Genomic DNA, 27,332 nt, shown 5'->3' on the forward strand with positions numbered 1-27,332 from the left:
GAAGCACTGCATGGTGAGTTTTCAAGGCGATTTAAAGACTTCAAAACAGTTGAGAATGAAATGAACATGATATTTTCCCCATTTACATGCCATGTGGATGATGCACCCAGTGATGTTCAGCTTGAACTCATTGACCTGCAGTCTGACACACTTCTGTCAGAGCACTTTAGGTCAGTCTCACTGCCTGAGTTTTACTCTTCCCTGAAAGAGGAGAACTTTCCACACATCAGGAGACATGCTCAGAAGATGATGGTCCTCTTTGGATCTACCTACATATGTGAACAGACATTCTCAGTGATGAAGTTCAACAAATCCAGATACAGATCCTCTATCACTGATGATCACCTCTCAGCTGTCCTTCGCATATCCACCTCAGACATTGAACCAGATTTCCGTGCACTTGTTCAAGCCCAAGACAGACTGGATTTTTCTCACTGAACAAGTAAAATGAACTGAAAAACAAAAATCAAAAGCACTCATTTCTTTTTGTATAAAGCTGATTCATTTCTTATCTTTAACATACTGTAAAACACCTTTTCAGTATTGGTATATTGAGCAGAATTAAGTTCAACTTATTTTTGATTCGGCCCCCCAACACAGCTCGAGTTTCTGAAGTGGCCCCTTGTAAAAAATAATTGCCCACCCCTGATCTAGAATGAGAACATATTTTTTGTTGGGCTGTGCCAAAATATTTTTTTATTTTTTTGCTGCATAATATATGGTACAGCCTTACAAGTTGTTTTTTTAAAAACTGTATTTCTGCCCAGTTAATAATTATCAGGTTTCACTCATAATACTAGTGTTATACCATTTTAAAAATCATAAACCCTTTATTTGTCCCACAGTTGGGACATTTACAGAGTCACAACAGCAAAGTGACGGCCAACAAATAAATACAAATAAATGAATTAACATAAAAAGACGTAAACAATCAAAAGAATATGTTATTATTATTACTACAATATTAACATTTAATTATCCATATAAAATGTCTCACCAGCTACTTAGATCAATTATTTCCGCTCATAATAATAAAGAAAGATATTAAATATATTTAACGCTTTTTCAAAGAGGCTTTACATTGAAACTAACTTTGTTTCTAAAAGCATTCCAACCAATTTCTTTCATTTCCCCCTCTCTACTTCTCCATCCTTTTGTCTCTGATGTACACCTACTGTGCATATTGATAATGTATTGAATGAACTGGTATACATGTTCCTCTGTGTGTGTGTCAGGCTGTACTGCCTGAAGATCTACGGCCTCTCGTCTCTCTGGAGGCTCTTCAGGGGGAAGAAGTGGAACGTCCTGCGGCAGAGGGTGGACTCCTGCTCCTACGACCTGGACCAGGTAACCCGCAGTGATAAGGCCTTTTACCTAAACATAGACCAACGTTTGCAAATACTCCATTACAAGTAAAAGTCCTGAATTCTAAATGTTTTGCTTAGATAAAACAATAAAGGTATTACCAGCCAATCATACTGGAAGGACCAGAAGTCAGGTAGCTTGTGATTTTACCAAGGGATTATAAAATGTATCTTAACGTATAATCATACGTAAAATATAAGCACAATGTAATTAAAGTATAAAATAAAAGTACTTCAAAGGGTCATGTAATTACAAAATATTATATTATTCTGTTTTAATCTCCAGCGTATACATTTGAGCGCTTTAATGTAGTTTTTCGTCAAATTGAAGCCAATTTTAGACACTTTGAATATGACACGGTTCATAAGTCATTGATGTTTAATGCATGCGTCTTTTCAAAGGATTTGTTCCGGTCCCTTTCTTTCACTGACATTTTAACAACAGGCTGTTTCTGTGTGTCACTGTGAGGCTGTGAAACATGCAGATAAAAGCAATGCTTAGAAGATTCTCAAAAGAGGATGAGAGGATGACAGGCCTGACCAAAAAAAGGAGTTTAGAAGGATCATTATTCCCCATTAGGATTTGCATTTGGTGACAAGTTCACACTTTAATTGTGCAATTTGCCTTTTTGGGTTCATTTTTTAGACACATTCAATTCCCAGAAGTCATCACGCAAAGAAATAAAACCAGCACCAACACACACGCACACACACATTGTCATCAGCACAGAGGCACAGACGTTTACTGTGAGTGTGTTTGTGTGTTATCGTTGCTTCAGCTCTTCATTGGGACCCTGCTGTTCACCGTGCTGCTGTTCCTGCTGCCCACCACAGCGCTCTACTACCTGGTCTTCACTCTGGTAAGACGAGTCACACGTAAACACACTCCTGCAAGAAATTTACTTCTGTGCTAACCGGGGTTCAGACCTCTGAAACACAACGACCATCTACAGCTGTAGACAGGAATCTAGAAAATGAATCATGAAACCCTCTTGTGAGTTTAAGTAAGCACAGTAATTAGAAAACTGCTGATATTGTGATATGAGAATAGATATTGCCTTAGATTTGGAATATCGTTATATCTTAAGGGTTGTCTTTCCTGGTTTTAAAGGCTGCATTACCGTAAAGTCAATAAATGCTAATCTATTTTGTTCAAACTGACAAATTCTTCCATGGAAATTTCCTCAAGATACGTCAACATTTCCCGATAATAAGCCCCAGAGGTTCTTCCCTTGGAAATGATTAGACATTTTAAAACACTCCTACATTCTGTTTCAAAGCCTTCTGCACCCTGACCAGGAATGAAACTGTGGTAGAGAAATACTGAATCATTTTATTAGATGATTTATTTAGTTACTGACCTAAAAGGAGTTAGTAAGTATGGATTTAGCCAAAAGAAACTGCATTAAGTTTTAAAATCCCAAATTGTTTCTTACCCTCCCTAATTTAAACATGAAATACATACTCATTATTTCATATATCCTGTGGATTGAATCTAATCTATTACCCACAACACTCAGTAGTCCATTCACACTTTTGTTTTATTAAGTGACTCCAGCCCTGATTCTTTCCAGTAGGGTGGGTTTGTTTGTAACACCTGTGTGCCCCTGTGTTGTGCAGTTGCGGCTGGTGGTGGTGCTGTTCCAGGGCGTGCTCCACCTCAGTGTGGACTTCATCAACTCCTTCCCTCTGTTCGCTGTGGCGCTCCGCATCACGCGCTCCTACAGACTAGCAGGTACGTTACCTTTTGTCATGGATCACTTCATTTGTGTAAAACTGCTCAATCAAAGTAAACATGAAACAGTGCAATGCTTTTTAAGATAACACTACAGATTCTTCCTACTGACTCGAGGATCTGAAACTCTCCTTATTTAGGAGGAACACCTGCACGGCTTCCCTTTTCTCAAAGTCAATTTTATTTAATGTGTTAAATGCCTGAAATAAGCTCTGTGGTTAACACAAGCTTGAGAGATTTTTACTTTTTTTCTTTACCACATAAAATATGTCAGTAAATTAAAGTATCGAAGAATTGCCTGTCATTCAATACCACATTTCAATACCTAAAGATGAAATCCATTAGTGAGCCAATTAGCATTCAGCAAGTAGCTAGATCTAATAATGCTAAGGCAGTATGAGAAAAATAAAGCAATTTTTGAACATTCAAGCTTGCAAACATGTCAGAGTAGAGGCACAAAATACAAATATGAATCATGAAAATGGCTAAAATATGTTCTCTTAAACACTTTTGATGTGGCTTTACTAGCGATGTTATTAAAAAAAAATGTTTTAAAGGGTTAATAATTTATTAAGATTACCTTATTGTACAAATTCATGTAAATATCATAATATAATCCAATATCCATTTGATAAATCCCATTGTTTTATTTAGGGAACCAGGGCGATGCTAAGTTCAGGGTTCTGCTCCAAAAATATTTCATCCCTGCTCCACTCTTTTTAATGTGTGAACACCTAATGAGTTCATGTCGAAGCGATCGGGGAATGATTGGACTGACAGAACTATGACAACATGATGCATTATCAGCAGGTTATTAAATCCTGAAAGCAAAGAGATGTATGGGTGGCTGAGTGTATAGATGATTCTGGACTCTTATCGATGTTCTTCACAGAGGGTGTAAAGTTCAAGGTGCTGTGTGAAGAGCCCGGGACGGCCCTGCACCTGCTGATGGAGGTAAGAGGCCACATTTAGTTTCCTTTTTTAAAGATCAAATTCCCTTTCCCCTTGATTTTTTTGCCATCTAAAGTATTTTCCTTTGTGTCTATTCTGAGGCTTCTAATAATGGAGTACATTCTCTGGATTTGTGTCTGTTTAGTAAAGGATTTAGAACTTTGTAACCTGATAATACAGTACAATTGATGTGAGTTTTTTTAAGATATCGAGCTGTTGTGTTTCCCTCCTCAGATTAACCCTCTGAAGAGCAGCACGGTGGTTCAGTTGTACCGCACCCCGACGTACAGCTGTTACCCCAAAGACTCGTGGGCGGCCCTGGCCAAGAAACTGTTTGTTGGGGAGCTGATTTATCCGTGGAGACATAAAACCACCAAAACCGACTGAGAGATGGAGGGGATGAGGGAACAACAGAAAGGGAAGTGACTGATTAAATAATGAGATGGAAGGAAAGAGGGGGAAAGGTGAAACAAGATGGAAAGGTAAAAAGAAATGTGAGTTGCGCTGCTTTCATGTTAAATTGGAAGAAAGTTACAGAAAGTGTGTGTTAGCAAGAAACTGCCAGTTCAGCACACTTGGTCAGGTTGAAGAAGAAGAAACATGTTTCTGAGCACAGAGAACAAGGCGGTGTAAGCCAACAAACTTAAAAACCAGCAAGTAGTCACGTCCTGCTGCTGTAAGAACTGTGATCATAAGATGACTTTCACTACATGGGGAAAATACTTTTATTTTCCATCATTTTAGGATTTGATATAGGGTCAGCTGTTTTCTTTTGTTGTAGAGGCCATAAATTAATAATAATATGAGTATTTAAACCCCTGTACTAAATGTATATGCATTCCCACAAAGAAAAACGCCACTAAAGGACCAAAGCTATTTGTGTTATGTGGTTTAAGTGTGCGACAGAAAGATGAATTACTAATCCTTAGATAAGACTTAATAGAAAAAAACAAATTAGAAAAAAACAAGCAGATGACAGTACATTGCTTGGCTTTTGTGCTGGTGCACCTGCTTCTTAAATGTAACGTAAATGTCCATTTCAAGTGCCATAAGCAAATAACCCATAGTGATGTACCACTCACTATCACAAACATGAAGTACAAGCTGTTTTTCACACTCCATGGGCTTTCCTGTAAAACCTACCTAGTTTAAAGTAGTTTTGCACAGGGAACCAGGACAAAAATAAAACCCTCCCTACAACACTCCTTAGTCATGAAATACCAGAATGTAAACATTTGAGTTTTTATTACCCATGACTTTTACTCCAGCACCAGCCTCTAAGCACCATTGAAGCTTCTGGAGGGATTCTAGAAGTACAGTGAGACTGACTTTTAGTGAACTGCAGCCAATGGACACCGCTTACTCTAATGGGATATTGCCAACACATGTCGCAACAGTAACTCAAGTAAAAAAAGAGTCATCAAATCAGGCTCCATATTTAATGCGAAAATCCAATTCGACAGCAGTAACCACAGGTTTCTTTTTAAAGTCTGCAACATAGAGGCGGGATTCCTCTCAGTAATCAGGTATTTATGCTTTAACTGCACTGATCATATAGATTGTATATAATTAAAGTATTAGCAAAAGTCTACCTAAATGATACTAACTGGAAAAACTGATTTATATTTTCTTTGTAATACTTTGTGTTTTGATGTATAAGAGTGTAGTCTAAAAGAATGATTAGTGTTTTATGTGTTCATTTGTTGCCATATTTCGCAGTTATGGAGGGAGTTACTGTTCTGTTATGGTACGAAGCAAATCTTTATTCTGCTCAGGGTGAATTTGTCAGCGTTTGTCTTGTTATTTCTAATATATGTGCCTATTCATGTCATTTGTAATGAAATGTGGTGTCATTCTTTGTAACAATGAACCTAATCCATCTCTGATTGAAATGAAACTAACCAACAGTTTAGAATGAGGTTTGATGTCGGCCTTGTTCTGCACAAACTGTAGGTGAACGATACATAAGCTGTTGAAAGTTAAACATTTTTCCACTTTTTATAAAGCTAGGCAATGAAATGTCCTCTGCCTGCAGTCTTAGTGCTGAATTAGAATTAAAAACAAATGTTCACTCTCTTTAATGTGAATTATTTCTGTACTTTAGCACCAATTTGTTAAATTGTCTAAATGTGCATTCTTGTTTTTGTAACCTCTTATTTGATCATCTCCTACTGATCTGTACTAAATGTTCCATTGCCATTTAATAAAATCCATGCGTATTTAATATACTGGTGTCTCTTCTTTTCAGATGAGGCTTATCTTTTCATAAACAGCTTATAAAATAATGGGTATAGAAATGATTATTGATTTAATCTAATCTGTAATGTCAATAAGAGACAAACCCCAGAGCTGCTCTATTAATATATTTGAATAAGAATGTTTGTGCCTAGATTGAATGAGATGTATTGTGACCATGTGCTGCTGCAGCACACGTATCCAGTCTTACTGTAATCCTGGGATGGCTCTTTTCTATTCAGATTATTATCATTATAAATCCAAACTGATCCATAGATCATAGGAGCTGTGTCTTAATGCTTTTTCTGACAATCAAACAAATGGAAAAATATAGTTCCGGTAGGACTGATGATGAAAACCCTACATTAAATTGTTAAGGAAAAAGTGCAATTTGAAACTTCTTTTTCATTTATCACTAGCTAAACATGCCTCGTGTGTTGATTGGTGATGTTTTGTTCAGTGATTTATGTAGCAGTTGTTATACGATTTAATGACTTCTAATGGTGTTTAATGTCTCATCTTTAATGCCTTATATGCTATTCTCATGATGGGCCATAAAATGCATTTAAGGGGGGGGGGAGAAATACTCTGAAACTGGTCTTTAATGCACTCATTTTCACAGCCTGTGATTAATGGGGTTTAATCAAAATGTTGTCAAAATCACTTGCTTATTTATTTTAAGCAAATCTTTATTTTTTGCAAATAAAATAGCAACAACAGTACAAAACTAACAATAGAATTAGGTTACAGATTTGGATAATTCTGAATATTATAAATATATATAAATGTCTATGTGAAAGTCCAAAGTAGGTAAATATAATTGTTAAAGGATTGTATATAGGGGTCAAGATTTGGTTGTGCAGTCTGATGGCTACTGTTAGAGTTCATTATTATATTGTAGGATATTCAAATATTATAATGGATAATCACTTCAACCTAATCAATCGATCCCCCGACCCCCTTCTTATTTGCTTATTTACAAGGGCATGTACAGTCAATCGATAATAAACCTTTTACCACTCTGAATCTGCTTTACTCATCATATTATGTTTAATGATTCATGCTTTTTCTGCCATTACCAGCCTGTGTGCTTGGTTCTTTGTGTGTAGGTGTTTACCCTCATGAGATTCTTTCTAGCAAAGCTAAAGAGAAGTGAGTCATGATGTTAAGAAAACAGATTTGACACAGATGGCATCAAACTCAGCCTTACTACTGTACATCACATGTCATATTATAACTCATGTTACCATGCAGTTACGCTGCATTATACAGTGTATTCTTCTTTTCCCCTCATTTCTTTATTACCATGTGTACATTCATCTGCACTCTACAGCTTTTATCACCTCTGGTTTTATTTCTACAAAACTATAGATTCACATGGGACAATAGTGTTTAGCATTCACATTTTTTTACATTTACTGTACCACAAGAACAGGCAACAACAAAGAAAACAATGCCTCATTCATTGTGTATTCCTTAGAGTAGCCTAAGATACATAACCATAACCAATAACCATACAAAATCAACCTACAAAACATTAAAACAGACAGTTTTCTAAGTAAACCAAATCTACCTTAAGAGTCGGAATGTATGAATGTATTATCCACAAGATTGCCATTGTTCTGTACGTGTTTCAGTGACAAATGAATCATCTTTGTTGTCCACATTCTCCTCACCATCTGCGTGTTGTTGACAGCAGATTGTGATGGTCGTTTTGCTAAGCCAATGTATTACATCCTGCGTAAGACCAGCGTCCAATCATATGAGTTGGAAGGCGGGGCTTGGAGTGAGAGGGCGGGAACCAAGAAGAGGACACACTGTGGCGAGCAGCGGATCTGTCAGCAGTGTTGTTGTACGGTACTGAGAAGCCACAGCTGTGACTATGATTCAATATAATGGAGAAATATGGAGATATCAGAGACTGGGATTATTGAGTACACCTACAGAGATTTGGACTGGACATAAAACTGCCACAGGCTTCTGATCCCACTGCAGATATTGGTGTTTTCTGGATATAACGCAGTGAAGTTACAGGAATCTTTGTCACTCCGGACCAGAGGAAGACAAGGGGGCCTGAAATTACACGGACGGCGGTTGAAGTTGAGCTACGGGCTGCGCTAGCTAAGTTAGCATTTAGCCAGTAACAGCAAGTCCTTTTTAATCACGGAGATGTGTAGTTATTAAATGCAGTGCCATGTGTTGCATTGCGTAGCGTAACGCATAGCGAGTGTCAGTGTCTTTTAATATCTACCGTGTTTGATAACTGCTGGCAACGATAGCACCAGTGCTAACTGCTAAGCTAACTAGCTAGCTCTCTGGCAGGGGATAGCTTGTTGTTCCCCACAGAGCTTTTCTTAAATGGGAACAAAAACACAGCCTCCAGGTTAGCTAGTTTTTTTGCTAACTAGACAAATATATGATTCGTAAAGGTATTTGCTCCTATACTTTGCAAAGTGGCTTATTATAATTATTATTCCAGGCAATAAGCATGTTTTTCTTCTCTACGTAGACTTATGCCACCAAGCCAAAAAGAGTCATCCCGTCCGGATACAGCTTAGTTGCACTTATTTTCAGCAATAAGGATGTTATCTTTTTCAAGTAAGACATTCCTTTGAGATTGGAAGCTCTTTTTTTTTTATCTGAAAAGGTGCTCTGAATTTGTAAGACTGTTAACGAAAAAGAGGCATAACAAAGACTTCAAGTTGGTGGACACAACATTCGGTTCATGGCATAACAAGCCTTTGTTTTGGTTCAAGTGTGTAGAACAACACACACGGGGGAAGTTTACAGTCATTCATCTTCAGCCCCTGGACTCAGACGGGATGCACCATGGGCAGCCAGGGCAGCCCAGTGAAAAGCTACGACTACCTGCTCAAGTTCCTCCTGGTGGGAGACAGCGATGTGGGCAAAGGAGAGATCCTGGACAGCCTGCAGGATGGATCTGCAGAGTCCCCGTACGCGTACAGTAGTGGTGAGTCACTTTTCTCTCAGCTAATGGCTTAGTTGTATCCTCTTATGATGATGGGTCCTTGTGTTATGTCATGCTTGCTCATCAGAAAAGCCTTGAACATACTACACATTGCGCTGCTGTGTGGACTGTGGAGAACACACAATGAGCTCTCTGATAATATAAAGCATTGCCATGGAAGTCAGTCAGACTGTATGTGCATTGTCGTTCAGTCTCACTTGCCAAACAATAGTTTGAATGACCTGTTGACAATACATTTCTAGACCTATACGTTAAACTGAGCGAACAACATCCTCTCCGGTATGACGGGTTGTTCCTCCTTTTTCTAAAACAGCCTCACTGGTTTCCTACTTTATAAACAAACAAAGGAAGCAATGTTCTCTGTTTTACATATTATATATTATTATATATAATATATATTAACATTAATATACATTATATATTACATATCATATGTATGTATATTATTGAAGGCTGCTCAGCAAAGGCTGCAAGTAGTATGTTCATAATTTTAACAAAATATCGATACCACAGTGAGGGCTTAACATGTAAGGTTTTTGTCAATAGACACATTTAACAAGGTTATAACATGACAATTAATACTTTTTATTTCTTGGCCAGTAGCAGAGAACAGCAGAAATACTTTAGTAAACATTAACAATAATTAAAACTTCTTTACATAAAAGAAAAAAGCCTCTTATAGTTTCAGATATTCCAAGAAAAAACATTTGCCATGGTGACATCACTATGTAACACTCACGCTTCTATTGGCTAGTGCTCCAACACATTGTACGTGATAGGCTAAGAGGTGAGACATCTCTAATCGTTTGACCAATCACAACAGAGCCGGCCAGCTAACCAATCAGAGCAGACTGGGCTCTGATTTCAGACAGAGGGTGAAAAGAGGTGCTGCAGCACAGGCAGTATGAGACAAATAAAGACATTTTTGAACATTTGAAGTAGTAAACATATCACATCAGAAGTGCAAAATAAATGATGGAACCCTAAAATTAGCCTAATGTAAAATATTCAGAATCTGGATAAATTACACATTTTGATTGGCTTATTGCTTTAGAATACAGTTTTTTTTTTAGGTTGATTGATTTGTTACTTTAGAGTAGGCCCACAGCTCATTTAACTGTCTCCACCGTGCTGTGAAGGGCTGGTGGAGCGTTGCCCAGTCAGAGGAGTCCTCCCTGGGTGCAGCAGCTCAGATCACCTGGCTCTCTCACTGCTGTAGCTCCAAGGCTGATCCCTGCCTGCTGCTGCAGTGCGCTGTGAGCTGTGGTCTGTGGCCGTCTGCTGTACACAAATACTCACACACTCTCATCAAAGGAGAGCCCTGAAGAAAAAAACACATAAAGAAAGTTCCTATGACCATAGCAGTGTTCTTGCAAGTCTCAGCCTATTTAATGCAAAACTCACCCTTCCCATCCATTAAAAAAAAAAAAAACGTCATTTGTTACATGGCTTCCTCTGTATTAGAGCTGAAACGATTACTTGATTAGCAGATAAAGTACATTTTTCATGTTGAATGCCTCGGATATGGTGTTTTCCTGCTTTTGTCTGTTTTATATCATAATACAGTGAATAGATTTTAGATTTGGGTTATAAAACAAGTCATATATTTATTCTTCACAGTCGGGTCACTCATTACTGGATCAGTGAGCTGCATGAGACGATACTGACAGGCTGTCAGGAGAGAGAGAGGGGGAGAGGAAAAGAGAGAGGCTCCCGTAATTTCTCCTGTGTTATTCTCAAGTTAATGTAAACTTGAATACTGTACATCATTTGAATGTAATAATTATGTTGGTTGTTTGTGGAAGCGCCAGTGAATGAGCCCCATTAACTGAGTTTTAAACATCACTTTAAATGGAAGATCCCCATAGGCCCCGCCCACTCGATCCGATCGGCGATCTGTATCGGCCGATACTGATTCTGACTATCGGTGATCGGCCCCAAAATCGGCGAGCGGAGCATCCCTAGTGGCAGTCCAGTCTATATAAAAACCGCATTACTCTTGCCTCCATGCACACAAGAGCCTGAATGTTGTTTTACCATTCTCCAGCTTTAACTGCATTTAACCAAAGGAAATGAAGGAATAATACATTCAAAAACACCCTAAAAAACATTTTGTGTGGGAGAAAATCCATTTAGGGGGGGGGGTCACCAAAGTGAACTCTACATATGGAAACCACTTCAACATAAACATCCTGTTATTGATGTTGGTTATGTAGCACAAATGACTCAGCACTGAAAGCAGCATTACTTTGCCAGCAATAAAAGCAGACATGATGGATTCTCTCCACTCAGCGACTTTAAAATACCTCCAAATGAATTGTAATAGTGTGCTGGAATGAGAAGTGCTAATGGCTGCAGAGAAAGCAGGTAGCAATATTGAAAGCTCAGACTTAAATGCTTCTGAAAACAGTCTGCAGTAACCAAGATAATGCTTGGTTTTTGTAAATTGGCAAAAATATGCTAACACCCGGCATGGTTCTTTATGATGTGTGGGAAATAAATCCTGCATCACTTGATGCTACAATAAGAGTCTGTTAAGGAATACAATGAGATGCCAGCAGGACAGCAAGGAAGAGTGTCTACCCATCTCACGCATTATACCCCCACCTCCTCTTCAAACCACTTCTACTGCAATACAAGCTGCCCAGTTTCCTAAAGGTAAACGTGCACGTGACTTGCATTTGTTGAGATATTTGCTCCAGCAAAAGGTCTTCACCAGCAGTCATAGATGATTCCCCGAGTATCCATTTAGCTTTTTAGATGAAAAAGGTTTTCCTCTCCTCAGGATGACAGCAACTGTTCATGAAATATACATCAGTCAGCAGAATGAGCCTTTTCTTTCATCACTGATTCTTTAATGAATTCAGCCAAAGGGTGATGCCGCCTGTTGGCATTTGGCTTCTCTTCTTCATGGGTGTTTTTACACACCCACTACACTGAAGGCCAAACTGTTCCATACAGCCAGTGACAATGATTTGAGAAAGGAAGGTCATAATTATAAATAAGTAGTGAGGCATTTAAAAGACACAATGAGTCTCAACGTGGTTGGCGATGTATTGCTATATTTGGTGGCTCTATTTAAACATATCAATGCAGTCATGTGAAGCTACAAGGTTTTTATCTAAAAAAGATTATTGATGAGCAATAAACGATTCAACATATCTTTGCATATTGCATATCTTTTTTGGCCCAACTTGGATTTACGGAAATTATAAAGGATAGTTTTCAAATTTGTGTGATATTTTATATACCAGATTTTTCACGTGTTACCAAAATAAATCTACATATGGGCTTAAATAGAACACTATTTGCATTTTTATATATGCATGGCTGCGATCTAAAGATGTAGGATGTCACCACTGCGTTGGATGTTTCTGAACACAAGCCCATGGAGAACCTGTCATTCCTCTAAAGAAAATCAGCGAGCCTTTGCAGAGTCCCTCAAAGAGGAACACGTCCTAATTGACGGGAGCCAGATCAAACGCCTTCATTAAATATGGAGGCAGAGTGGAACGCAGATGAACGCTTGTGCCGGGATGTTTGTGCAGACAGAAGGTCTCATATTGATTTTCGTCCCTCTGGCTAAAAGAGGTTAGTGTGGAGGAAGGGGAAAACTAAATATTTTAGGAGGAGAAAATCTGGACAGAACAGCAGATTTTGATTGGATAACATTGTTTCTTTGGGCTGTGATTGGCTCCCAACTAGACTTGGGGGCCGTCACATATTCTCCTCAGTGATAGTGTGAGTTACAGATCAGAAAAAACGTTTGGTTCTGTAAAACAGTGAAGGCCACTTTCTTACTTATTTTTTTGGACAATTAATAAGAGCTGTATTGATGATCGTTTCAGTGAAAGGCAACATTATCTTGTTCCAAGTTCTCTAATGTTACATTTTGCTGCTTTTTCTCGCATGTATGATGTTAACTAAATATCCTTGTATTTTGTTAGTCAGGTAAAAAAAAACATCACCCGGGTCTGGGAAATTGTGAAGGACATTTGTCATTATTTGATGGACAAAACAATACATCCGTAAATCGCAATTTATTAAAGCTCAAATTGATATATTTAAATTTGGAAAAATATATAGTTCACCATTATCGGATCCGATTTTATTGCTCTGTTGTTTCTATTCTACTATCAACTTCCTGCTCTAGTGGTAGCCCTAGCTTCTAGCTGCCACCATTAGCCCACACAATGTAGCCAGGCATCATTTATTTTGATGAAATAAGCATTTAGAAAAGTATTTTGTTAAATCAAATCGAGTTAATACCTAATAAATCAAGTTACTTCATCTCAGTAATTACCAAAAAGCATTCCTGCAGTGTATTTATAATTCGCCCACAAAGGCTTATGTCAAGAAAGAGAAAGGGGTAGGCTCTAAATGTTAATTGTCTTGCTGTATGTATCCTAATATGAATCCCCCCAACTGATGTTAAGGCCACTTTGGTTGGAGAGGGGGGGTTGGTGTGTTACAGAGAGGATCCCCCTCCATTCATTTTTCACACTGCGTTAAGGTATTGAATTTCACAGCCTGTTGAAGTTAGCAATCAGATAACACCAGCCTTGGAGGGGTGTAGACAATCAAAATGCAAAAGCAGGTTGGAAAGAGGCTTTTCAGTACAGCTGCGAGACTCTTAAATCTGTTCTTCATTCAGCACGCACTAACAATGGGATATTCCCCGGGGGTCATGCAGGCCCGGCGGCCCATTGTTTCTCTGCAGCAGAGGACTGGCTGTTTAGACAGTGGTATTCACACACAGCAGTTATCAAGTGGAAGCAGGCCAACTCCGAGATGGAGGGAGGTGTTCACAGGAGAGAGTGAACTGGTAAATGTAAAGCCGGCCCTGGTCTAATCCTCTAGCAAGACGCATGCAGACTCTTATCTGTTCAATATTACTCCAGAGCTTAGCAGGAAGTGCAGTCAAATCTGATTATCTGCACCTTTTCTGCAGATGTAATGTATTTCATATTTATAGCTATTATTTAAATGTTACAACTTTAAGACATGTTCACAAACAATTTAATTATTATTTAATTAATTGATACATTCATATTAATTAGCTACTTGTGGTGTACACTAAAATCATGGTTTTGTGTGCATAAAAAACCCCGAAAATGGATATGTTTAAAAAAAAAAAGTATTTTAAACTTGAAAACGGTTTTCTTTTTAAAAACAAGGAACATTTGAAACACTTATTCTCCTGATGATCAGCACATCTGAGTGATGCTTTTGAATTTCCGTTATATGTTTCCATTCCATTAGCCATTATTTGTTCTGCGCTCGCCATATTGTCGAGCACACCTGCACACCAATCAACTTGTCGTAGTAACCTCAGCATAACCTCATGCTAACAGCTAATGGCTAAATGTGTGGAACGCACACTTGTGAACCTTTAATTTGACATTACATGCACAAGCCTGGATAGTGTGCGCTCTGCGTGCAGCTGACCTGCTACTGTGCTGGTTAGGTACAAATAAAAAAAAACGTACACCCCTATGATTCTATATGCTGATCATGTCTATGTCAACCTCTCCTAGGTTTACAGAGACAAAAAACCTAATCTAGAACACATTACCACCATATAGTTAACTCAGCACTTCTTTGAAACCGTCTCAACAAAAGCTTTGAGTGCCTCGAAAGAACAAAGAACCCCAGAATAGAAGCAGCAGTGCTCTGCTAAGACGTCAGAGATGCTATTGATTATAAGTGAGCCCTGGCAACTAGAGAAGAGCAGCGCTTGGTCCCAAATCCCGCACTCACTCAAATTAAATTAGCTTAGCCTGAGCTCAGCACTTTAGCTCGGCAGCAGCTTTATGTTGCCTGGGAAATTGGAAGACATTGCTAATTTAGTTAGCCAGCAGCTGCTACCTGCCAGAGGCTGACGCAGTCATGTGTGGGAGTTAGGGCTGTATCCGAATATTCGTTCGTTGGAGTACTATTCGGGTTTCAATTTCGTTATTCGTTTTTTTTTTTTTTTTTTTTTGGAAAACTCCAATATCAACGTAAGAGCTTGTGCCTCTTCGGGGGGTGCTAACACTTAACCATAAACTTTATCGTTTACTTTCTGTTGAGTAAGAAGATAAACATCTGATAGGAGGTGGAAAGCACCGATTATCTAGTGGTTCACCAGTTTGCCCTCAGGTGGTAACAGACTGGGTATGAACCACATGAGCTGTAGTGGAGTCAGGTGAGCGTGTCGAGGCATGGAGCAGAAGGCGACAGGTGTAGCAGTCAGACAGGTTTGTCAAAGAAGAGATAGACAACGGGCGAGAACAGAGAGGCTGATCACTGCTGCCTGTTCTGGGAGGGAACATGCTTTTCACAGTTCTTCATTTCAGTTTTAAACAGAGTTGTTTAGGACTGTAATAATTCATTTAAATTGTTTTACATTAAATATGGTTCAGACTTTCATGGTCCCCACAGGAAGTCATTATTTTCAAACGGTCACTGTTTTCACTTATACGGTGAAATAACATCTTCAAAAAAAGCCCACTGTTTGGATTGGGATAACAATTTTGTAAATCAATGAAGTGAAATGAGCCCTGCCAACCATTGTGGTTTTGAGTAAAAAAAACTTCTTCCCCTCTGGAGTATTTTAAAGATTTGGTTAAACCCTCTGACATTTAAATCTACCCCCATTATCAGGTCAACATTTGTCCAGTTATTAGGACAATATACCTGCAAATGTTCACAGCATTGTTATATTAACATTGTGCAATCATGTTAGCATGTTATTATTAGCTTTTAGCTCCAGTTACAGCCCCACAGCTGCTAGCAAGACTGTAGACTCTTAGTATTGTTATTGGTCGCTTGAGGAGCAGTTGCACATGAAATCTATTGATTTCATGTTTTGTATCACTCTTGACCTCCCAGATGTTTTATAGGTCCATATTTTAGAATTAAATAGTATTAAAAGATAAAAACACAACAAGTCCATTGATGGGATTTATTCTTCCTTTTTTTTCCTTTCTATTGAAAATTATTATAAGTCTTAAACTCAAATCTTCATGGTTCTAAAAAACAAGACAATGTGACACAGGTATTTACTAAGGAAACAGTCAAATGTTAATTTTGGAGAGGACATAATGAATTTCAGAGTAGGACACAGATTGAAAGCAAGAATATTAGCAATGGTTATGGACTGAACTGAAAATATATGAACCTAATTGTTATCTTTTGATGAAAAGTCAAAAACACTGACTTCTTAGCTAGCAGAAATATATATGTTGTCTTGTAACCCATAAATACATGGTTGTCATATTTTCTACCAAGCTATTCACAGTTCTCTACAGTGTGTTGTGGGAACACTTTGGTTCATCAGCCTTCCTCTAGCTGTGGTGTTATAATGGAGATTGATGCATCCTTTTGCTTAATGTCTGCCTCTGTCTCCCCCCCCCCTCTCTGTCCAGGTATCGACTATAAAACCACCACCATCCTTCTGGACGGGAAGAGAGTGAAGCTGGAGCTTTGGTAAGCACACTCATTACTGCTGAAATGATAACACATTATTGTCTGTACAAAAGATAGTGACTACTGTTTTTTTGTGGGATGCACTCTTAAATCCAAATGCCTTTATGGGTTAGTCCACATATAATATGTTTGTGGTATGAAACCATGAACAGTTTTGTGTTTATCCACCCCAGTGTTTACCATTTTTCTCTGAGGTCTCAAACCTGCTCACGCATTGACAAATGACTTTTGAACAATACAACGACACCATGTCTATCTAAGGTTGTCCCTGTTACTCTGGATAATCTACATACCTCACGGCCTGTTTTTATAAGAAATATCTTCAGGAGAGTGTAGTGCAGAGGAAGAATGATCACAGAAGTCATTTTGTGATGATAATTGCGAAATGTAAATCACCTCTATGTATTTAAGCGGAGTGAAGATATAGAAATCCCTGAAATATATCTCAAAATCTGGACGAATAAAAGCCAAAATGACTTTGTCTTAGGAGACCCCTGAAGTGTTCATAATGAATGCAAGTACAACATTACATCATTTGATTAATCTCATCTAAAAATTGCCTGTGGTGTCTAAGGGTCTTCATTCTCATATTTCTCCGACCTACCCGCAGAGCGAATGTAGTGTAACCCAACATTGTTCAAACCAAAAAAGCTTCCAAAGATGTGCAATATATCAGGTTGTTTTTGAACAAATGTGTATTAAAAGATGCGTCTTGAATATTTCAGTCTGATGGATGCTGCAGCCAGGAAAAAACATCAAGTCTTGGCTCTGAATATTTCACTCGGTGTAAACATCACAGAGCTTCAAGGGAGAGCTGGAACAACATGATACAGAATATATCTCAAGCTGTCAGACAGGGAAAGCTACTTAAGGGGAAAAGAGGAATAATGTCAAGGGGTTGCATTTCATTAACATCATATTTTAAAAATAAGCACAAGCGACAAAAATACATTAAGCAGGAAGGTTTCTATATTCGTTAAAAACATGTTTGCAGATGCATCACATGTTTTCTTCTTATTTAAACCAATCATTTGAAACATCTAATTGTAAAAACAGCCAGCTGCAGGGTGCATGTACTTTCCTGCAGATGTTGTGGGTCCTTATTCTCTGCATATTATTACATGCCTGACAAATAATCTTGCATCAGTGGAGATGCAGCAGATGTATCTGTCAGTAAAGACACTGCAGTGCTAGGTGGAAGTAGGCCACTCCTCAGGGGAGAAGCAACGCCTTGTCTTCCCTGTGGAGGGAAATGTTTCAAAGCATGCAGCCCTATGATGCTGACTCTTCCTAATCTGTCCTGCCTGTTGTTTCACTGTCTAAATGTGGTCCTTTCCATCCTCTGCTTCCTTTCTATTTCTGTCTCTGTTGCCATCTGTGTCTCATGACTCTCAGAGAGAAACGGAGGAAATGTCAAGTTGAAGGTGGTGTTATTTATATTTCTTTTTGTCAGCAAATCACTTCTGCAGAAAACTATTAAAACACATAAATGAGAAACACTGTTGCACCTGGTGACAGGTCAATCCAATCCAATCCATTTTATTTCTATAGCACATTTAAAAACAACAGAGTTGAACAAAGTGCTGTACATCAACAACTGTATAAAAACATAGCATAAATACATAAAAAAGACAGACGCGACATGAAACAAATGTAAAACACGAGACAATGAAACCAGATCAGAAGCCACAGACTGAGAAACTCTCCTACATGACGTAAAAACAATACAAAACACTAGTAAGATAAAAACCCACATTTAAAAGCACATGTGTCATCTGGTCTGTAAATGCAAGGGAAAAGAAGTGGGTTTTTAAACGAGATTTAAAAACAGGCAGAGTTGGAGCAAGTCCAACCTGGAGGGGAAATTCGTTCCATAATTTTGGAGCTGCAACAGCAAAGGCTCTGTCTCCTCGCTGCTTCAGCCTTGATTTTGGGACTACCAGAAAGAGTCTGTCAGCAGACCTCAGTGACCGTGTGGGCGTGTATGGTTTTAAAAGATCTGCACACACATCGTCCTGCTGCTGTTAAAGTGGCCTAGTCTGCTCATGTTCAGGTGTATATCTGTATTTAGTGCCTCTCCTGTGACATGTCTCCATGCTTTAATGTTCAAAAAGCTCTTTATTTTTCTCATACTGCCTGTGCTGCAGCACCTCTTTTCACCCTCTGTCTGAAACCAGAGCCCAGTCTGCTCTGATTGGTTAGCTGACCAGCTCTGTTGTGATTGATCTACCGCTTAGAGAGGTCCCGCCCCTTAGCCTATCAAGCACAATGTGATGGAGCGCCAGCCAGTAGAAGCGAAAGTGTTAAATGGTGATGTCACTATGTTCCAGAAGTAAAGAAAGAGTCCAATGGAGGCGTTTCATTTCAGGCTCAAAGTGCAATATGTTGGTCTGCAGACAGGGGAGAATCATTTCATTCTTTCATTTTCATTCAGAAAGCTGCACCTGTCTTGCAAACATTGACTTAGTATGAACTAGGGATGCCAGAAACTGACCATGATCAAATTAGAAAATCGGACAGCCCTGGCGAATATTAATCAATTATTCGCCGCCCCCCCCCCCCCCGCGGGAGAGAGAAATAAAAAGTATTTTCGCAGAGCTTGCATTTTACTTCATTTGCACTTGTCAGTTCGAAGTAGTTCCACGAGGAACTCTTCTCTGAACGTGCCGCTTTGTTCCTCTTTAGTTGTGTTGTTCTCACTGTTCTGTATATCGCCAATAAATCAATCGCACGTGTGACGGAGAGGGGGGGCCGGGGGGGGGGGGGGCGGGTCGGGTCGGGTCGGGTCGGGTCGGTGTGTAGCAGGCTGCAGCAGCAGTCTGCTTCCTCCAAGTTTACAGTAAAACAAACTGGTGGTGTGACCAATGGCCATTTACAATTATTATTACTATTATTAGCATTAGTCTATATTTTGGTTGAAACTAAGCCAGGAAAAAAAAGAAAAACATAAATAATAATAAAAAGATATATTAATAAAATCGAATTTTAAAAATAATTTTCGATTATGGAGACTGTAACGAATATTCGAAAAATCGAATAATCGCTGGCATCCCTCGTATGAACATCCTACATGGTGGACCGCACAATAGTTGATTGACAGGTGATTGTCTCTCAGACTTTGACATCTGACTGGATGAACACACGACCGGCTCATCTGGCTTTGCTTTCCTTAAGCAGCTCGTCTGAAATGATCCTTCAAACTCTCCACCGTAAATAGTTTCTGAATCTACAGTAAGATGTCAAACGAGCTGTGAAGTTGGAAAATGATGCTTCCTTTCATATTTCTAACACCGGTTTAAAAATAGCTCAATTAATCCTCAATGATTCTCTTTGTAAAGAATCTGATATCACAAGATGGGTAAGATAGAGGTTGGAAAAAGAAACAGGCTACAAAATAATGTGAGAGACAAAAAAGGGTCATAGGGATATAGTCATCCAGATGTGGGTAAAAGTACATCGAGTACAACAACGTTACTTCAGGAAATATTATAAGCTTAGTTGGATTCATTCAGACCAGTAGCCGGACGAGTGTTTCCGTCTTCACTGTTTCACATATGAATCTTTCTTTCTGTCTTTTCTCTCTGTTCTCAGGGACACCTCAGGCCAGGGGAGGTTCTGCACCATCTTTCGGTCATATTCCCGCGGGGCTCAGGTGAGAAACAAACTCATTAAATAGACTACTGAACTTTGCATTAAGTGAACCTGCTGGATCAAATGCAGGTTAATGCTAAAAGATATTTGAGCAGATGGTAATCCTTGTTATAAAGTTTGAGAAACACTGTCCTAATGTCATAGTGATTACAGACAGACGTGTGACTGCTTGTTGTTGTTGTCGTGTGTCTCCAGGGGATCCTGCTGGTGTATGACATCACAAACCGCTGGTCCTTTGACGGCATCGACAGGTGGATCAGAGAGATCGATGAGGTGAGTGTGGAGGTGGAGCCCTGCCATCAAACTCTGGGGCAGAGCATTTTTCAGATACATTTACATTCTGACACTTTTATTTTGAAAAATACAATTTACATTTGTACGTTTCTGTTAACATGCATCGATTGTTGGAGGCTTTTATTTTGAAAAACAGGCCTCGTCCTGAGTCCCCTTTTAAGATACAATTACCATCTGGTGCTTTTATTTTGAAAAACATACTCCATGTTCTCTATAAGTAATGTATCCTTTACAAACAACTGTATTAGGGCTTACGCTACTTACTAGTTGCCTTACTGTGTGTATATATATATATATAAAGCTTTCATAGTATTTTACGCTATGATGTATATTTGTCGATTAGTCTTAATAAAGTCTGCTGCCCAGACTTATTTTCAATACCTTAAGTACTCTCATTTAATGTAACACAAAAACTTGGAAAAAGACAATGAATTATTGTGAAAGGAGGCTGGGTTTTATTTTCAAAAGTGAATATCTAACGGGGAAACACAATGCCATTGTTAACCCTTCCTGCCTCGGCTGCCACGCCGACAGAGACGTTTATTAGTTGTTGATTTGTGTTGTTTTGCTGCAACAATAATGAAGCTGCATAATAATAATAATCAGACAGTGTAACTTTTAAATATGAGCAAAACCTTTTTTATAAATATATATATTTATTGTGTGTGTGTAGGGGGGGTGCTACACTCATGTCCTTCCTGCTGAATTAGAGACCAAGAGGATGTCTGTGTATAGGCGCGTCTGTGTGAGTGTGTGTGATATTTTTGGCCTGTGGAATGTGTGTTTCAGTCCGGCCTTTCCTGCTCCACCTCCAAAGACGTGGTGTGGCGCTCGTCCACTTTAGAAACACAGAAATAAAGTAGAGATGGAGGGATGAAGATCTCTGTGTGGTGACAGTCTGCAGAGAAACTGTTAGGTTTTATCTCTGGTTATATGCTGTATGTTTTACATATCTTTACTATCTTTCACCGACAGTTGTTTCCTGTTGTCTCAGTGTAGAGCTTCATCTAATTATCTTTTTACAACTATTTTATCATTATGTTCCGTTTCCTTTTCAGTTTTATTCATTATATTAATCTCTTCTTTATTTTGATCGACCAATGTATTGTGTAGTTAAAGGTGGTATGAGTGCTTTGTCTCTGCTCTGCTGGAGATGTACATACCCTAGCTTCAGGAGAAACCTCTAGTGTTAACTGCTGCTGCTGCAGATGTTGCTGCTGCAGATGTTGCCGTTCCCCCTGAGCCTGCTGCTGCTGCTGCTGGTGCTGCTGCTGTGTCACAGGGACTCTGAGCATGAGAAGGCAGCAGGGAGGGAAGTGAGGAGAGGCTGATGAGGGGTGACAATGCGTGGGAGTGAAGGAGGCCATCGTGTTTCACAGTTTCTCAGAACAGATGGGATGAGTTAGCGAGACCTGAGGCTGAGAGACAGGGCCAGATACACGCTTGTTGAATTAATAACAAGCTTCCTCTGCTAACTTAATGTGAATTAAATGTCTCTCACACAGTGGTGGAATGTTACGAAGCACTTTTACAAAAAGTGTAGGTACTTAAGTATGAATTTTCATTTAATCCACTAGACATCCTTCTCCTGTTGACTTTAATTGCGGGTTGGAATTAATAACTGGTTGGAATCCATAGCTTTACTTCCTTTATTCTATTTAAAGATCGTCATTAGCACTAGCATTAGCATTTGCTATTCTTCCTGGGGTCCAGACACAGAGTCTAACGCACATACATACTTTAGCCACCTCAACACACAAAATAAGAACAGCTCATTAAATGAACAAAGCTTCATTCTGTCCTCCTGTTTGATTCTTTACTTCCCAGCATGCACCAGGAGTGCCTCGGATCCTCGTTGGTAACCGGCTGCATCTGGCCTTCAAACGGCAAGTTCCCACGGAGCAGGCGCGGGCATACGCCGAGAAGAACGGCATGACCTTCTTCGAGGTGAGCCCGCTGTGCAACTTCAACGTCATCGAGTCGTTCACGGAGCTGTCGCGCATCGTGCTCATGAGGCACGGCATGGAGAAGTTCTGGAAGCCCAACAGAGGTGAGCGGGGGGGCATGTGGGTGTGGTCACCGTGATGTTCATTCTTTCTTTCTTTGTGTGTCACTTTTTGGCTGACTGAGGTGTCCAGATTTGATTTGAAAATAAAAGATAGTTGGTTTATCCTTTTCTTGTTATAATTGAAATCCCCATTAGCACTAGCATTAGCATGAACTATTCCTCATGGGGTCTGCATTCTGATCATGCTCAATTCAAATAAAGATTTGCAACTAAATAGGAAAATCAAACTATATTGCAAGCTGCAAAGAAACAAGGTCTAAAGTCTGTGTGCTTTTCACTGAGCCACACCTCTGCAGCCCCTCTCCATTCAAACCTAAACCCCACCTGCTGGAGTAACACACACTCAAATTCCATAATAAACACACATCACACAATCTCATGATCCAAAGGGCAAATTAATTGTGTGTGTGTGTGTGTGTGTGTGTGTGTGTGTGTGTGTGTGTGTGTGTGTGTGTGTGTGTGTGTGTGTGTGTGTGTGTGTGTGTGTGTGTGTGTGTGTGTGTGTGTGTGTGTGTGTGTGTGTGTGTGTGTGTGTGTGTGTGTGTGTGTGTGTGTGTGTGTGTGTGTGTGTGTGTGTGTGTGTGTGTGTGTGTGTGTGTGTGTGTGTGTGTGTGTGTGTGTGTGTGTGTGTGTGTGTGTGTCTGGAGAGAACTTTGGGATTTGAGCCTTTGCAGACCATTTACATGCACACAAACCTATATAACACACTACAGGGAAGGGAAAGCCCCCAAAAGCATAATGGGGCCTCTTTAAATGTATTCATTTTAAATAAAGTTTTAACATTAGTAAGAATATGTCTATATTTGCCCACTTTTTTGCATCTCTATGTCTCTTAATGCATTTATCAAATCACCATCACACAGCAGTGTTTACCCCTACCTGCGAGGAAACATGATTCGGATTCTAGTAAGAAATAATTAGATTAATCACTTTTTTCAAATTGAGGATTAGTTCGAGTTTTTTTTTTAAGGGGAGATAGACGACAGACACTCAAAGCCTTATTCAAACCTGGATGCTTATATTTATCCTTTATTTTTTCTGTTCACTCGGATTGTTAGCTGTGGAGTTTTTTAAAGCTGTAGCTCGATATGATCTCAGTGTAACGTGTCCCTCCTCTCCGCAGTGTTCAGCCTGCAGGACCTGTGCTGCAGAGCCATCGTGTCGTGCACGCCGGTCCACCTCATCGACAAGCTGCCGCTGCCCGTCGCCATCAAGTCGCACCTCAAGTCCTTCTCCATGGCCAACGGCATGAACGCCGTCATGATGCACGGACGCTCGTACTCCCTGGCCAACCCCGCCGGCGGCTCCAAGGGGAACAGCCTGAAGCGCTCCAAGTCCATCCGTCCGCCTCAGAGCCCGCCGCAGAACTGCACCCGCAACAACTGCAAAATCTCCTAGTAAACGCTCAGGAGGCGGTTGTTCAGGATGTTAGAGGAAAAGAGCACATCCCTAAACCTGAGGAGCTGAAGAGCAAGAATGATGGATAAAGGGATGGCTTCCTGCTCTCTTAAAGAGCCTTTCCAGAGGAGAAGCCCCTCCGGATATCAGAGGACAGCACGGAAAAACATCTGGGTCTCCACAGACCGGACCCCCACGAGAGTCACCGCTGGCGTTTTAACTACCTGTACAGAACTCTCTCACAAACGTATTTAGTTCCTGGACATGATGCACGCCTCATTGTGTGTGTGCATCACAGAAATCACCTCAACATTCTTCACTTTGTGTGTCTCACATTACCCTCTTTCTTCTGGTTATAAGTCCACACCCAGTTTATTTGCTGTTTTAATGATCAAGACACTAGTAACCAGTCAGTCATTTTATTGATCATTGTTTCTCCTCCGCTGGCTGTAACGGTTCCGTTTGAAAACTCACGGGCGAATTCACAAAGAATGGATTGTGGCTGCTGATGGCAAAGTCCCTCACTAAAGATAACACGGCGCTAATATGATTACAACACACCACCAATGTTTTGCACTTGAGTGCATTTAGCTATTTGTGACATGGATACAAGGCAGAAAGAACATTTAAAAAATACATTTCCAGGCCGTGAGCTGCAGCTCCTGAAACACAAGATGCAGTCATTCTTTCAGAAGCTTCATGCAAGGAATGTCAATGTGACAAAGAGAACGCTTTCTAGGATTCAACCACCAACTCTCCGAAGTTATCATTTCCCTGAAACTGCTTGTGCGCTGATCTTTGTGAATTGGACTCTTTTGTGCCACGTTTCTGCACATGACCAAATGTAAATATGTTCAAATAGCACAGCAGCACATTTAAACCACGGCGAAAGCGTTAAGAATGACATATTTCTCTTTGTCTTGTATATATGAGCCGCAGAAGTCGTGCAATCCTTTTTGTGAATTCGCCCCTCGTTTCGCCTCGGAGGTTAAAACTCTCTCTAAAGGGAAATCTTGGCGACAACCTGAGTGAGGGTTTAACAGCCGGTGTCTTCAGGACCACCTTTAAAATCGTTTAAAAGACGCAGCCTGATCCAGATCTCAGGTCCGGACATGCTGGTGCGCAGGAGTCCATTCCTGAATATTCCCGTAGAGATGTCAATATAAACACAAACTGCATTTGTAATGAGTCCGTTCACCTGAACCTAACCGGCTTAAAGGAAGAAGAAAAAATTGCACAGATGAGTCAAATTCCCCGTTTCTCTCATTAGAGTTTGTTTTCATTTTTTATTGTTTACACAACCACTTTCCGCGGCAAGGGATCCAGCGATGCTTGTTGCCATAGATACCACTCAATACCTTTTTTGTGAAATATGTATTTTTAACTCTCATCCACTCGCATCCCATTACGAGCTAGTCCTTTCTTGGCCAAAGGGCTTCTGGGAGTTGTAGTCAGGAGAGGTAAAGCCTCACACACTGTTGGATACAGGCAGAGATTACTTTTTACTATCACTCCTTTTTTTCCCCACTCTCCCAAATGTTTAGAGACACCTTCTTCTTCTTGTGTTCACATTTCACACCTCCAGGCTTTTATTTGAACTAAAACTCTGCTCCGTCATAGTGGAACTCAAATAGCGGGGGGGCATATCACTTTAATTCTCCTGTTCTCTGCACTGTGTAGAATTCCCCCATCCCTCCCAGCCGTGTTTTCCATACATTGATTAGAGGTGGAGCGAGAGGAAGTGCAGATATCTGAGAGGGCGGGGGGGCGGGGGGGGGGGGGGGGGGGGGGGGGGGGGGGGGGGGGGGGGGGGGGGGGGGGTGTAGCTGCTGAGCATGGTGTAGCTGCTGAGCATGGTGTCAGGTAGAGTGGAATGTCTGCAGTATTTACAGTAAACAGCGCCTGTGTTTACCACTCTTCTCTGAATGTCACTCAGTCCCCTTCAGCCTCTCGTCTCCTGCAGTATCTCCCTATAGGGCTAAACGGCTGCTTTAGCTCCACATCACAGATTATTCATCAAAATAGTGTTAAATACTTTATGAAGAGAAAGCAGTGTAAAGTAGAATTCATATTAAAAGCTTCCATTAGGTTAACATTCGTTCCAGAAGACAAATAGTTTCAAATCATTTCAGACAAACCGGAGGAAAAGGGCATACGATGGGGACTATTTTCAGTGGCATTCAGGACCAGTGGGAAACGGCAGATACGAGTTGTAAACACTGTTCAACAGCGAGGAAACATTGGCTCTGACTTGTAGGGTTAACGGTGTTGGACACATGGGTTCCTCCGAGTCCCTGATATTTAATCTCACGGGAATGAAAGCAGCATTTCTTCTTCTTCTTCTTATTCCCTGCCTCTGATGTACACCTCGCCTCTGCATGCTGTCCCATGATTCATAGTTGCTGAATAATAGATGCTCTTTTGGTAGATCTCTGGAGGGCTTCATCAGTCCGTCTCTTTCATCCTCCTCTCAGCTCCACCTCGCAGCGTCCGCCTCGCTTTCTCGATAACACAAAGAGTGAGCTGCTGCTGCTGCATACACTTTTCCCTCAGGTGTTCAGTGTGTTTTCTACGGAGGCCCGGAGGCCATGGACAGAAAACACATATATATATATATATATATATATATATATATATATATATATATATATATATATATATATATATATATATATATATATATATATATATATATATATATATATATATATATATATATAGCTATATATATATATATATATATATTATATATATATATGGAGGTTTTAAAAAATGAGGACTCAACTTGGGGCTCAAAATGATCAATCACTATATAGTCATAACGATATTAATACCACATTCTCTGGTAATATAATTAATAATTATTAAATAAATAATGACATGTTAAGGCCTGTACACTTTTTTTCTCATTTTAAGTTTAGTGCAAAATAAAAATGATGGCGATAAATGAATATCGGCCCAGCGTAACACGCGATTGAAGCAATATTGAAAAATGCCCACAACATACGTGTTTCAACGGTTTTCTATATATCATAATATTGCCCGGCCATAACTCCAGCTTGTTGCCAAGATTTCCAGAAGAGGTTTCCCTCTCTGTGCTTCATCCTTGCGGACTTGTTTAGTGTTATATTGTACATCCAGCCTCTGTGTGTTATGTGATAATAACACACATCTTTC

General features: G+C 39.8%; 2 protein-coding genes across 3 annotated transcripts in view; both read left to right on the forward strand.

Moving 5' to 3' along the window:
- pigq (phosphatidylinositol glycan anchor biosynthesis, class Q) overlaps window positions 1-6,278 on the forward strand; it is a 31,483-nt gene extending 25,205 nt beyond the window's left edge. For both annotated transcript variants that reach the window (XM_034144253.1, XM_034144252.1), the window contains exons 10-14: window positions 1,236-1,347; window positions 2,144-2,224; window positions 2,985-3,099; window positions 3,992-4,053; window positions 4,285-6,278. In XM_034144253.1, the coding sequence (XP_034000144.1) occupies window positions 1,236-1,347; window positions 2,144-2,224; window positions 2,985-3,099; window positions 3,992-4,053; window positions 4,285-4,437 (523 nt within the window). In that variant the 3' untranslated portion in view covers window positions 4,438-6,278. The remainder of the gene's footprint in view (window positions 1-1,235; window positions 1,348-2,143; window positions 2,225-2,984; window positions 3,100-3,991; window positions 4,054-4,284) is intronic.
- A 1,841-nt stretch (window positions 6,279-8,119) lies between these two features.
- On the forward strand, window positions 8,120-25,916 carry rab40c (RAB40c, member RAS oncogene family). Its single transcript, XM_034144263.1, has 6 exons — window positions 8,120-9,256; window positions 16,684-16,744; window positions 20,336-20,396; window positions 20,591-20,668; window positions 22,517-22,739; window positions 23,881-25,916. The coding sequence occupies exons 1-6, from the start codon at window positions 9,115-9,117 to the stop codon at window positions 24,153-24,155; spliced, it is 840 nt and encodes a 279-aa protein (XP_034000154.1). The 5' UTR covers window positions 8,120-9,114; the 3' UTR covers window positions 24,156-25,916.
- Window positions 25,917-27,332: the final 1,416 nt, after the last annotated feature.

Source organism: Trematomus bernacchii, unplaced genomic scaffold, assembly GCF_902827165.1.
Source record: "Trematomus bernacchii unplaced genomic scaffold, fTreBer1.1, whole genome shotgun sequence".
NCBI lineage: Eukaryota > Metazoa > Chordata > Actinopteri > Perciformes > Nototheniidae > Trematomus > Trematomus bernacchii.

What these genes read in the sequence shown, in the direction of transcription:
- rab40c (XM_034144263.1), top strand. Translation starts at nt 9,115, where the DNA reads ATGGGCAGCCAGGGCAGCCCAGTGAAAAGCTACGACTACCTGCTCAAG. An exon ending in AGAGTGAAGCTGGAGCTTTG is followed by an intron (nt 16,745 to 20,335) that starts GTAAGCACACTC and finishes CTCTGTTCTCAG; the next exon opens with GGACACCTCAGGCCAGGGGA. An exon ending in GTTCTGGAAGCCCAACAGAG is followed by an intron (nt 22,740 to 23,880) that starts GTGAGCGGGGGG and finishes TCCTCTCCGCAG; the next exon opens with TGTTCAGCCTGCAGGACCTG.